At 31.4% G+C, this 13348-nt stretch overlaps 1 protein-coding gene across 2 annotated transcripts in view; it reads right to left on the bottom strand.

Moving 5' to 3' along the window:
* Window positions 1-7703: 7703 nt before the first annotated feature.
* The window catches only part of LOC124353851 (protein cueball), a 64853-nt gene continuing 59208 nt past the window's right edge, over window positions 7704-13348 (bottom strand). For both annotated transcript variants that reach the window (XM_046803878.1, XM_046803877.1), the window contains one exon: window positions 7704-11785. In XM_046803878.1, the coding sequence (XP_046659834.1) occupies window positions 11663-11785 (123 nt within the window). In that variant the 3' untranslated portion in view covers window positions 7704-11662. The remainder of the gene's footprint in view (window positions 11786-13348) is intronic.

The raw sequence follows: 13348 nt of genomic DNA, 5'->3' as shown, positions 1-13348 counted from the left end.
TTTTGTCATTTTTATTTCAACCTACTTACATTATAGATAAATATGAATTTTTTTGAATATGGTTTCTTGTCATGAAGGGCAGTTCGATGTCTTACTGGTGGTATCAGAGACGCATTCCAGGTATTGTAGCAATGTGGTCGTGTTACCTTGGGAAGTCCAAGCTTGTCCACATGTAGAATAAGTTCTTGGATATATATCGCTGTGACTGTCCTTATTTTTAGTTTGAGTGCTGGTCTACAGCTGTCACTGGAATCCAGATTGGCTAGAGATCTTACCGCCGATCACATTAATAACTTTATTTTAACATTATGGAGAAATAAGGTTGGAGAAACTTTGGTATCCGCCCATTTGTAGTAATAATAGCATAACACTTATTTAAAAACCCATTTTAAAACCTTTTTGCTGTACCCTCCAAATGTAATTAAAGATGATTTACTTTTATTTGTGCCGAAGACTTCAGACTGTTTGTGTTATCTGTACGTATTAATAAAGTATAACACAACCCAAGTTTTCATTTAACCCTGAAAGTGCTGACAGCGTGTGGCACCTGGTAGTGATTACATCGTGATATGGGAGTTTCGGTCGATGTTTTACAACAAACAATACAACATCTATAATTGATGATATTTTTCAATGTATTTTATGTAGGAATGTGCAAGTTGTATATTTTTCAGTTTGCAATAAATTTGTCTTTATTTTGTATAACTTGGATTTTTATTTAAATGAGTTTAGTAAAGTGCTATGCTATGCATGAAAAATGAACAAATATTGTTTTCCAAAAAAGCTACTTAATAACTTTTCAACATGTAACAATAAGTAATTGTAACTATTATTTTCTTATTCTGTATATTTCGCTAAAAAAATATGTATAATATGTTGCACTTTGTTAATTTTTATGTACTTATTATTTACTTTCTACATATGCTTGTAAAACTCCTAAAAAGCGTGTAAGATTACAGGTGAATATATTCAGCACTTATAGGGTTAAACATTTCTCAAACGTAATGTCACACTCCCAAATGGGCCAATTTTCAAAGTTATAAGTAATTATGTTAAATCATCTGAAGTCAAATTACAAGGAAAGAAAAAGAAAAATATAGCAGTTGGTATACATATCCTACAGGTAGTCCAATTCACCTTATATTTGTAGGCTAATTTAAAAGATAGCCTATAACTGAATATAATATGTATATTTAAGATTGTAGTGGCTTGTGTTCTTGGGGGTCATGATTGGCAAATATGTGGAAAACATCCCAGAAACTTTGATTGCGATAGGCAGTTTTCTATGAAATATTTACTTCTATTGTTTATGTTAGTGAGGAGGACACCCAGGTTAGTCTTGCCCCGGGTGTCACCAATTCTAAGAACGACCCTGACCTAGTTGTTTGTGAAATCAATAGTTACAAGAAAATATTGATTTCAACCTTGCTAGTTTTGACAGAGGTTGAAATAAAAGGGTAAAAATGCAAAAGTGTATTTTGTTTTAGATTATAATATAATTTTTCAGCTTTTTACGCATATAACAATTTTCATACACCTACAATTTCAGTCTCCTTGTCTTGTCATGTAGTTATTAAATTCACCATTTTCAGCTCAGTCAGTCTTTCTTGGGTGATTTAATTTTAATTCATGTATCTAACTGTTGTTTTTAAATATATAAAGCTAAAAAATTACTGTGTTTGAAAATCTTTTATATCTCTTTAATATTTAACAAAAATAGCATTGCTGACTAATGATTTCTTTCTGAAGGAATACAAATCTTATTGATTTCACAAAAAATTAAGTTGTGCTTATCTAACTAGCTCTTGTTTCTGGATTATATGCTTAAGCATGAATAAACATGTTCTCTTATCAGGTGCCTAGCTGGGAGTGGTGTACCACATAAAATATACTTGCCAACCCAATTAGACACATATTATATATCAGAACACTTCTTTGCACCAATTCATCTTTTCAATAGACAAACAATTAATTTTCATCAAAAGAAGTAATGTTTAACAGTTTAAATATGTTCATAATAATGCAGTATTGTAGTCTGCAAACCACTGTGAAATCTTTTGTAGTTTCATGGTGAGCAGTAGAATAGGTTTATCAGTTGATAAGGGCTTTTGTACTTCGTTATCACTTTCAAACTTACTAGCTGAGTTGTCATTGCATCATCTAAGCTTATCAGTTTTACTTTAGTCTTGAAATACATATACTCTTTTAAAAATATTATAGGGAGAAAGTCTGCACATACATAGAGAGTACTGACAAGGTAAAATAATCTTTTGATAACATTATTTTACTTCGCCAGCAAAATTAAGATTTTTTAACTTCTTTCTAAGCATCTAAATTTAGGCAATAACTTTCAGATGTTCATAGTCTTACTTATATTGTTTATACAAACATATAATAAACAATGATTATAAAAACAATATTTCATATAATTCCTTACACATTTAATGAAGCCGTGATATATGATTGTCAAAAAGATATGATCTGATTATTGAGGCACATGAAGTCAGCATGTGACTTCCCCTAGGAAGTATTTCCCTAGAGGATAAGTATTTTGTTCTCTTAGGAGTTTCATATTAGATTAATTTTATACTATTACTCTCTTATGAGGAGTTTTTGATCAATAGTTTGAGGGTAATAAACTGCATTTTTTTCCATAGGAAACTCAATTTATTTCCCAGTAGTCTTCTTCCACGGCTGCACAGGAAGACAGCATGTGACTTCCTAGGGAGGATAAGTATTTTGTTCTCTTAGGAGTTTCATATTAGATTAATTTTATACTATTACCCTCTTATGAGGAGTTTTTGATAAATAGTAAGAGGGTAATAAACTGCATTTTTTTCATAGGAAACTCACTTTATTTCCTAGTAGGCTCCTTTCACAGCTGTATGCTTGGCCCAGCAAGTTTCTAAATTTATCATTCCGTAAGAAAAAAGTTTTGTTTAACTTAATAAAATACTCCGTCATGGCCATGATTACATCTTTATGTCCTTCTCTCATAAAACTAAATGTAGAAGTTCAGAAATAAACTTGTATTCTGTACTATCCGGTGAATATAATTAAAAAGAAACTGATTCAAATCCTAACTCATGCAGTTCACCATTTTTTTGGCTGGCTGTGCCACTTAAGAGTCAAAGTTTTGGAAAAAATCACGTTAGTCGGCTATAGTGCAAAAGTAAAAGATTTCCTGTTCTTCCATATACATTTACTACACAGCAAGCACTATTTATAGGTTTCATTTTAATACATATGTAATTAGAGAAAGTTTATGCAGTTTAACGGTAAATAATATAATAGCTGTGATCTGCATTGTGCTATCATTACTCCCTCATTACAAAATTGGGATGTGGCCTTCAATAATAAAAAATTATTTAGGCCCATAATAAACTAGTATGAAAAGATGACGTGAACCCTCCCTTACTTAAAGCATAAAATCCTTACCAGTGCTACAATGAGATTGATCATCGTAACATAATAATACCACAAGCACACTGAAACAATCTCACCATGAAACTATGATTATATAGTTGTACTAAAATAGCAATACCACAAGCACACTGAGACAATCTCACCATGAAACTATGATTATATAGTTGTACTAAAATAGCAATACCACAAGCACACTGAGACAACCTCGCCATGAAACTATGATTATATAATTGTACTGTAATAGCAATACCATAAGCACACTGAGACAGTATCACCATAAAACTATGATTGTATAGTTGTACTGTAATAGCAATACCACAAGCACACTGAGACAGTCTCACCATGAAACTATGATTATAGTTGTACTGTTGTCTGCTAGTTATCAGCAGTGCTGTGCACTCTTCCTAATATTATCCATAATATATTTAATGTTTTTGGTTTGCACAACTGTGCAAACTTTTGTTGTTGTTACCAGATGATGTTTGGTGATTGTAGATAGGAACTTACAATTTATTGTAGTTGGCAAAGTGGCATATCTGGCTTACGTAACTGTGAATCCTAAGTATTGTTTATCTATATCATTGTTAATTAATAATAAAAATAATACTGATTCTCAGCTAAACTTCTTAAGATGACATATATACGTGTATATTTAACATGTAACTATATATAGGATGTATGTAATAGTATATACTTTATAATTAATTTTAAAACACTTAAAAGTGTAATTTGGTGAAGTTTTATAACTATTCTCCAAAGAACTCAAACCAAACCATTAAAACTAATTGGCAGCTATTAAAAACCCATGTCAATGGATTAATCAACCCTATGGTCATTGAATATCACGTCAACTCAGATCTATCATGCAGGCACCCCTCAGGTGACAAATTGATACTGTTCTGACAACCCAATAGTTTTACCAACCAATAAGTTATTTCATTTGGTTCATCAAACACGTCTGTTCAGTAATCAGCTATGTTGTTTTTAAAACAATTTATCTTTATTAAACTTTTGTTAAAAAGATGGTTGGTTGTCTAGGCTCAAGAAGTTTTATTTTATTAATCCTTCTGTTGTCATTGACTCTGTTACAGTTCTCTTCATAGTGCGACCAATTCTGGCGGTTGATTTGTTGTCTTCGTTTTACCACATAATTAACCCTCACAATAATTCTTTGTGTTCCAAATGTTCTATACTGTACTAACTGGGTAATGAAATATCCAACAAACCGCATGGATTGATTTAAGCAAAGTATAAAGTTCAATGCATATTCGGAAGGTAAGTACTGTTTTGAAAAAAAAAATCAGATCCAAATTTTAAGCAATTGTTATTAACCTGTTGAGGAGTAGCTGAAAGTGGTTCCAAAAGAGTACTAGCATTTTTATCCCAAAAGAGCAATGATAATTTTTACCATCTATCACAGGGTTTTTCAAATAATGTTTACGTTTTCTAGTGGCGTTCTTCAGTATTATTATGACTGTGAAGTGTTCAAAGTAATTGTAGCTGTAAGGTGCTGTATCCTAGTTCGACAGAACGTATAACCACAGCTTTGTTGCCAATGTCCTGTAATTTTCTCAAGTCCATTTATATGCTATTCTCGGTTCTTGTAATTCATTAATCATTGATGTACGGTGCTAACTCCTAGTGACAGAATGGTTATAAAAAAATAAGAATGAATCAAAACGCTGTTTTGCGTGCTCAAATACAATACGGCGTGAGATTAAAAGAAAAGAATCTGCTTATGAGTGCACTTCATGTAAAGTAGTACTTCACACATACCTGTGTTAAAAAAATTATCATACTTTGCCAAAATTTAAAAAAACGAAGTACACAAAAGTGACTGATGTGCCTTTTTAGGGCGAGAAGATGCACTTGTTTTCCATTAGGAACTCTACATTTCGGTTTACTTTTAAAGCCAAGACAGTATTATAAGGCAATAGAAATAATAAGGTAATACATATTGATATTTTATAATATTTAAAATACATTTTGAATAAATATACAACTAAAAAGTGTTATTTCCTTCTTGGAGTAAAAATTAATGATATTTTTACTTACCCTAGACAGGTTGATGGTTATAGTCGTCACTACTAAACAGGTTAAATGAAAGTGCATATCTTATTTCTCTACCTTCTTCTTAGAAACTTCTCGCTAATAGCTACAGCACTTCAGTGTGTTATCTTTTTTGACTGGTTGGTCACTGACACTGATACCGTATTGTGTATACAAGGTGTGATCAAAAAATATGGTATGAATATTTTGTTTATTTCAAAAAGTAATAAACTTACTTGAATTCAATTTAATCTCCTTCAAAGTACTGTCCTTGGCTGGCAATGCACTTATTCCAACGTTTAATTCATGCCTAGAAACATTTCTGGAAGGCTTTTAGCTGCTCGGTCTTGGCCTTCTCGATGTCAGGAATGGCTTCAAAAGTTTTCCTTTGAGCAGTTTTACTTTTCGGGAAGAGCCAGAAGCCGCATAGTGCTAAATTGGTTCAGTATGGTGTGGACTGGAAAACTTTTTTCAGCCAAGAACTCGCGAATGAGAAGCGAGGTGTGACACGGCACATTGTCGTAATGAAGAAGAAAGCCATTCACCCATGTTTCTGGTCTCTTTCTTCGCATGTTGTTTTACAAACGTTGTAGTACGCCCTTATAAAATTAAGTTCAAAGTTGTTCCCCTTGGAATGAAATCTGATATAGCACTATGCTTTCACTATAAAAAATATACAATGAGCAAAACCTTGATGTTTGATTTTGACTGACACCTTTTTAGGGCGTACTGATTTTCCATTGGGAACTCTGCATTTTGGTCTGAGGGTCATATCTATAGACCTAACTTTTATATCTAGACACAATTTTGGCCATGCAGTCCGAATCTGCTTGAAGAAGATCGTTTAACTACATTAAATATGAATATGTAGACTGACACACAATTTTTCTTCTGTTCATCACTCTAGTGTCAAGTCTAGGATACCCATTTGCAAATGCTCAGTTAAAATTCTTTGACCAGAACCGTACAAGTTGTTAAAATCTTCCGATAGCTCTCGAATAGTCATTCACCTGTTTGAACAAACCATTGCTTCTACTTTTTGCACATTGTCGTCTGTTTTTGAGATTAATGGACTTCCCAAACGTCGCTCGTTTTCAACCGACTCATTTCCGCTTTTAAATCGGTCATAGCACTTGTAAAAAGTCTTCAGAGTTACCACATTATCGTCGTACAAAGATTCTAATATTTCATGAGTCTCTTCGGGTATCTTTTGCAATTAAAAACAAAACTTAATGTTAATGCATTGTTCGAAATCCATGATGCGCAACAGACACGATGAACACGGCCTCACTCTAGCGGCTCTGGTAGTGGACTGACAAAGTCCAGCATGTTGAAACTTATCGCTACCTGTCTCAACAGATCACGCTAATAGGCAAACATCATATGGATGTAGGATCAGCAGTTGCCGCTATTGAAATTCATTCACCGTATTTTTTATCGCACCTCATTTATAATAATGCCAATACTCTTTTGTACTCCTAAATCATTGATATTGACATTAAAAATACAAACTAAATAAACTTTTTTGCATTGTACATTCAACAAACTCTAGTGTTTTTGTATTCTTAATTAAATCTGTCCAAGGATGTTAAGTGCAAAAATATTCAGGTAGTACCGATTTAATTGGGGAAATTTCAGGAACTAATGCAATATTGTGGACATAGTAAAAGTAGCTTGAAAAAGAGTTTAAAGTAGCTACTTCAAACTATTTTAATGTAGTTGTAGTTATATTCATATTTTTATAAAGTATAAAATGTAAGAAGGCTACTTTTCTGAGAAACAATTGTAGTTGTAGCTAGCTAACTCATTACTGTCTGTCAGGATGTTATATATTTTGTGTTTATAATAATATGTGAAATATGTTTTAATCCCCTTGGTTAAATAAACACTATTTTTAAATATTAATTTAAAACAAACACTCCAATAATATAGTTTTTATTTTTGTGAGACCTTTCGTACTCACAAAAATATATTATTATTATATTATTGGAGTGTTTGTTTTAAATTAATATCTAATTTCCAATAAGAAGAGTTCCACAAATCTAGAACTATATGAAAGAACCTATTCCTCATCACTAAACATAACCTCGATGAACCAAAAAATATTGCAAGAAACATTGAAGAAGTATTTTCAATGTGGGTGTACATATAAACTTGACATAATTAATAAAGTTTATTTATGAGGATGGGAAATCAGAGATCACTGGAAGATTAAATCAGAAAAACACTTAGAACTGAAAATTGAATTTATTTCTACTGAAAGATGAGTGGTCGGATGATTTTACATCATTGGTAACTAACATAAATATAAATTACGACTAAAAAGCTGCCTGAATCACTCAAATAAACATATATAATCTTACTTTCTAATACTAACAGCTCTTGCTTGTTTTCATTATTTAATCACTAAGTACATAAATATTAATAATTGACTAATAAATAAGTGTGTCATGTAATCTTCATGTATGAAATGATAAAATGATGAGCGACCATTGGATCGGTTTTCTTCTTCAATCATACAACAAGAAAACAAAATATAAGTAGAACATAAATAATAATAACAGTGAACAAGGTAATACAGGAATTAGGGTTTACAAAGTACCACAGTTAAGGTATAAAAAATAGTTTTCCTACAATTCAAAGCTTACTCTCTATGCTCTTTTAAGTTAAAAAATCACAAGTTCATATACAATTTATCTCAAGTACGCACATCAAAATAAAGTTCAAAAATTATATTTACATGGTATTTTATTTATTTCACAACTTAATTACATTATAAAATTTCATTTATAGTAAGTAATAACAATTACATATGATATTTATTAATATCTCAACAGAAATACATCTGATCAAAATTACTTTTTGAAGTACATGAATCAGTCTATGTTAAATGATGGTGTAATGACTGACAAGAGGGGGGGAGATCTATATCTCTCTTAGGCGCCTTATTTTCCTCCTTGAAATTGTGGAGACGTTTGTCAGAATGTTTTATTTATACAGGGTGTATCTGATAAAATAAGTTTTTTTTTTGGGGCAGACAGATGTGGAAAGGAACACTTTTTGACAAGCACTCTTCGCTAGTCTTTTGTTGCTGAGAAAATTGAGAATTAAGTGATATGCTAGTAAGTAGGCAACAAACCTCTATGCACCAAGTTTTTGTTGTTGATAATTCTGGGTTTCCATCTAGTCCGATCTGTCCTCAGTCCATTCTGTTATTACTATTCTCTTATGTACGCTTCATTCTGTGGGCTTCTGGTTATATCTTGTAATGAATACAAATGTAGTGCAGGATTTCTTCAACCAGCCCTACCCAAGACGATGAACTGGGAGAAATTATCCCATTCACTGCACTGTGAGATCTCCCAATCTTACCTCGCTTAACTTTTTCTTTGTGCTTCCTAACAGATTTAATTTACGAGACACCAGAAGACAATGTAAAAAGAAACACTTATATCACATAATGCCACTGCAGCAATAGAAGTGGGAGGAAAACCACAAACGTTTGTAAATACTATGAAATTAAAGTAACAAAGAGCTCTATGATTTACATGGATTCAAACGGGGGAAATTTAGAACTTTTCTTGTTATTATTATACTTTATATTCATTCTTTTTTATAGTGATGTATTCGTTTTGTTTGTAAATAAGCAGAAAATTAAATTTTGGGCAAGAAAAGTTGCTGACCACAGGTGTATACATTTTTTTTCAATTTCTTCAAAATAAAACATTGTTGGCCTCCAAGTATTTTGGAGAAAAATATTCATATTCACATTAATCAAGCCAAGGAAATTTTCACTTTTATCAGAATCACCCTGTGCAATAATACAGACTACATATTTTTTGCCAGAATTACAATCCATCAAAACTGCAAATCTAAACTATTTAAAACACAAGCGTGTATTTTCTTTTAATGTGTAAAAATGACTAATGCCTATAACCTAATTAAAGAGTTTATAACTTGATATTTTGGCTGAAATTTTGGAGTTCAAGCCCCACAAATGCACTCCACTACATGCCCTTGAATTCAAAGGATTTTGTTTCACAATTAAGTAATCAAGTTGACCATTTTTACTTATGGAACGAACGTAAACACTTTAAGTACGAACTGCATTTCAAATGGTAATATAAGTTCTTTTTGTAACCTATTCAAAATCCTTAGATTTATTTACTGGAATAAATTATTTCATACAACTCATAGCTAAAATTTTTTGTTTCAAACAAAACATTAACTAATAATAAAAGTAAGTGTTTATAAAACTTTAAAGAACACACTTTTGGTTTAAATAAAATGAGTTAAAATACAATAACATTAAATGAAAAAATTGAGCAAAAAATGTATTGGCACAACAAATATCCACTAATTTTATGTAAATTAAGTTTTAGCTAAGTCACCTTATATAGTGCTTGCTTTGTAAACAGTGTCTGTGAGAAGTGGAGTAAGATCAGCATTGTTTCTTAAAATCAGGTCACAGACTGACTTAACGCTTGTGCTGTACTGAGTTTGTTTTTCTTGTTACTGATCCAGGAAAATTTTTGTGGTGCAAATAGGGCTTTTTTGTGATGCTGTATGATTTTAGGCCACATGAATTTATGAATGTCAGATAAGTGTGGTTTTGAAGTTAAGCCATTTGGAGTAAGGCCTAGACCTAAACAAGCGTCTAAAAACAGAATGTGGGGGTGCATTTTGGCAAGTTGGAATCCATAATTATTAAACTGTTGATCCAGGTCTTTGGAAGATTCTTTTTGGAAAATTGAAATGAATCCAAAACGAATCTTCCAAAGACCTGAATTAAACAGTTTAAAAATTATACATTCCAACTTGCCAAAATAAACTCCCAAAATCTGTTTTTAGAAGCTTGTTTAAGTCTAGGCCTTACTCTAAATGGCTTAACACTCCTAAATTCACGTGGCCTAAAATCATACAGCATCACAAGAAAAGCTCTATTTGCAACTCAAACATTGTCCTGGATGAGTACAAAGAAAAACAAACCCAGTACAGCATAGGCCTTAAGTGTCTGTGGTCTAATTCAAAGAAACAATGCTGACCCTACTCCACTTCTCACAGACACTGTTTATCTAATTTGAGTTACGTAGAGTTATGTTTTATATAATTTAGTTTAAATCAAAGTCGTACAGAAAACATTTGAATAATACTTGCCACAATCATCTTTTAAAACATAAAGCATTTTAATAAGAAACATAAAGAAGGAAAACTTGATAAACAATCTTTGGTTTTCACAAAATACAATCCTACAAATAAGCCTAAATTGTAGCGTTTAAAACGACAACAAATACCCACTTTTTTACATCCCCGCAATTTGCATAACTATTTCCCCGCTAGCACCCTGTACATAAGTTGACAAACTCTCTTTGTCATATGCTTAAAACAACCACAAAAATCAGTGGCAACATCAGTGTCTGTCATAACACAATAAAAGTACACTGGAAATTTGTGTTTCAACTTAATTTGAACTAACCTATCTAAGTAGCACATTAAGTAACAAGGTACTTAAGTAACCTTGGAAGTATGAACACATTGCAGAACATGCCTCCCGTCGGTAGAACCCATCTTAATACTATATAAAATACAGTCTTTATCAGCACTCTTCACCACAGCCAATACATAAGATCCGGTAGGAACTGAACTTTCACTTTGTCCAGATTTCTCTTTTCAGTTTAGGCCATTTATAATAAATATAATATACACTGTAGGAAAACAACATTCTAAAATGTTAAAACTATCAAAATAATCAAATAGTGAGATAAACACAACTTAAATATTTAAATTTGTTTGTTAAGTCCCAAAAATAGGCTATAAGAGCTCTTTATAGAATAAAAAAGAATAAATTTCCAACTACAATTGAGCATTAACCAAATTTCCTTCAAAGACTAATTAGTTTTTCTTATATATTTCTTGATATATATATATGATTTAAAATATTTGGGGCTTAAATCGTGATTTCAAATTATATGCTACTAACGTTTTTCTATTCATCTAACATATGGTTTTGTTAATTAATACATTCTTTGACAAAACAGCTGCCATGGCAATTGCTTGTCAAAGTAGACAACCAATAATATTTTAAATTGAAAAGAGAAATCTGAGCAGTACCGAATCCCAACGTTCAACGAGTTATACTTAAACAACGTGTTTTTACAAGTCCAACAATGATAACGACTTCAGGGGGTCAATAAAGATCATCTGGAGGTAGTTCCATGTTTCCCAGAAGTGTCTTCTTCTCCTCCTTAGAATTCTGTGAAGGCTTGCCATGTGGTGTCTGTGGCTGGCGGAAGTCTGGTTCAAAACAGGGCTGCAAGAATAAATTGGACTTATTAATTTGAAATGTAAGTGTCCACATTCGTGCAAATTTATTTTTATACAGAAAAAACTAATAAATAAAAGTTACATATGTTAAATTAAATCCCTAAAGCCATCAAGGATGATCTACTTGTGTTCTCCTAAAACTTCTAGGGAAATATAAGGCAAAATAGTGCAGTAGAATCGGATATAAAGTTTTGCTATTTGATAAGAATAAACCGGTTTATTTTTTAGGTACATTTTGTATATAAAACTAGCCTATTATTAGTCTCATGGTAGTAATTATTGCAAATATCTGCATAACCTTACCAGGACCCAATATCATCCTCTGTTCCAAAGTTTATTTAAATATCTATGCTTTATAACATGGATTGTAGAATTAATAACTTACTCAAGAACGCCAAAACTTGCCTCAAAAAAGTTGGAACTTGCTTGGTAAAAAAAGTATGTTGGCTAAGTTTGTTGGCAAGCTTAGTACACCATTTTGTTTCAATATGGCAGCTGTACAAAATGTAAATGTCAATTATTTCTGGAACTAAATGAAAATACAAAAATATGTTCTGTAATGCTTGTAACATGCCCTAAACTCTTTGTAATTAACCATTTATTCATCTCAAACTTCTTTTGAGACACTGATCATATTGTAAACACCAACTTTCTATCACTGAGAACTGGGAAAAGAAATGTTGAAACGAGATCAAACTAGGTGCAAAAATTTATCTAATACATATTTTATCTAAGGTCATTGGCTGCCAGCTTGATACATGATGATTTTGTTACAGTATGGTGGCATTTCAATAACCGCAAACTTTGTTATTGTTTCAGTAGAATTAAATGCAAAAAACAGCTGTTCATGATGTGTAAACTTGACGGTATTTCTATATTGAATTACTATGTAATAAAGGACACAAGTTTTAGTTTTGTATCCCATATGATAAAAATCATAGTTCATCATACAGAGAAAAAGTGTCTTTTGGCACTTCATCCTATTTCCGACCTTAGCTTCAAAAAGTGTAACACAATTATAATCTGAAAAATGCAACTTGTTCTCCTTGTGATAAAACTACTATTTAGAATGCATAAAAAACAAATCATGAACTTGTTGTTACAACATCTTGTTTTGTATCTCCAGTGGTTTTGAGATATGTAATGTAAAATATATGTAAAAATACTACGAGAAATAAATTGTTATTAATTAAGCTGTCATAATATCTATCTACTTCATCAAATAGAAAATGACTGCGAAAGGGATATAATCTTTTGCATAAAAATAAATTAAAATTTGTATTGTAAGTAGCTTTTTTTAACTAGAAAGAGATAAAACGTTCAAAAATCATTATTTTAAATAAAAATGTATTAAATTCTCATTTTTTACTTTTTTATAAATTTAAAATTAATACAAAAAAAGTACAAAGCAGTTGAATGACATATTGTAATTTAACAATAAAAATAAAATTAACATTTTTACAGACAACAAAATTTATCATTAACACAATTTACATGCTTAAAGTGTTTTTAATTTGTACGAGCAAAAAGCAAATAGAATAAAATAAGT

The sequence above is a fragment of the Homalodisca vitripennis genome, chromosome 2 (assembly GCF_021130785.1).
Source record: "Homalodisca vitripennis isolate AUS2020 chromosome 2, UT_GWSS_2.1, whole genome shotgun sequence".
In the NCBI taxonomy this organism is placed as follows: Eukaryota; Metazoa; Arthropoda; class Insecta; order Hemiptera; family Cicadellidae; genus Homalodisca; species Homalodisca vitripennis.
The sequence above is the reverse complement of the archived record's forward strand: the minus strand, read 5'-3'. Positions and strand labels throughout refer to the sequence as shown.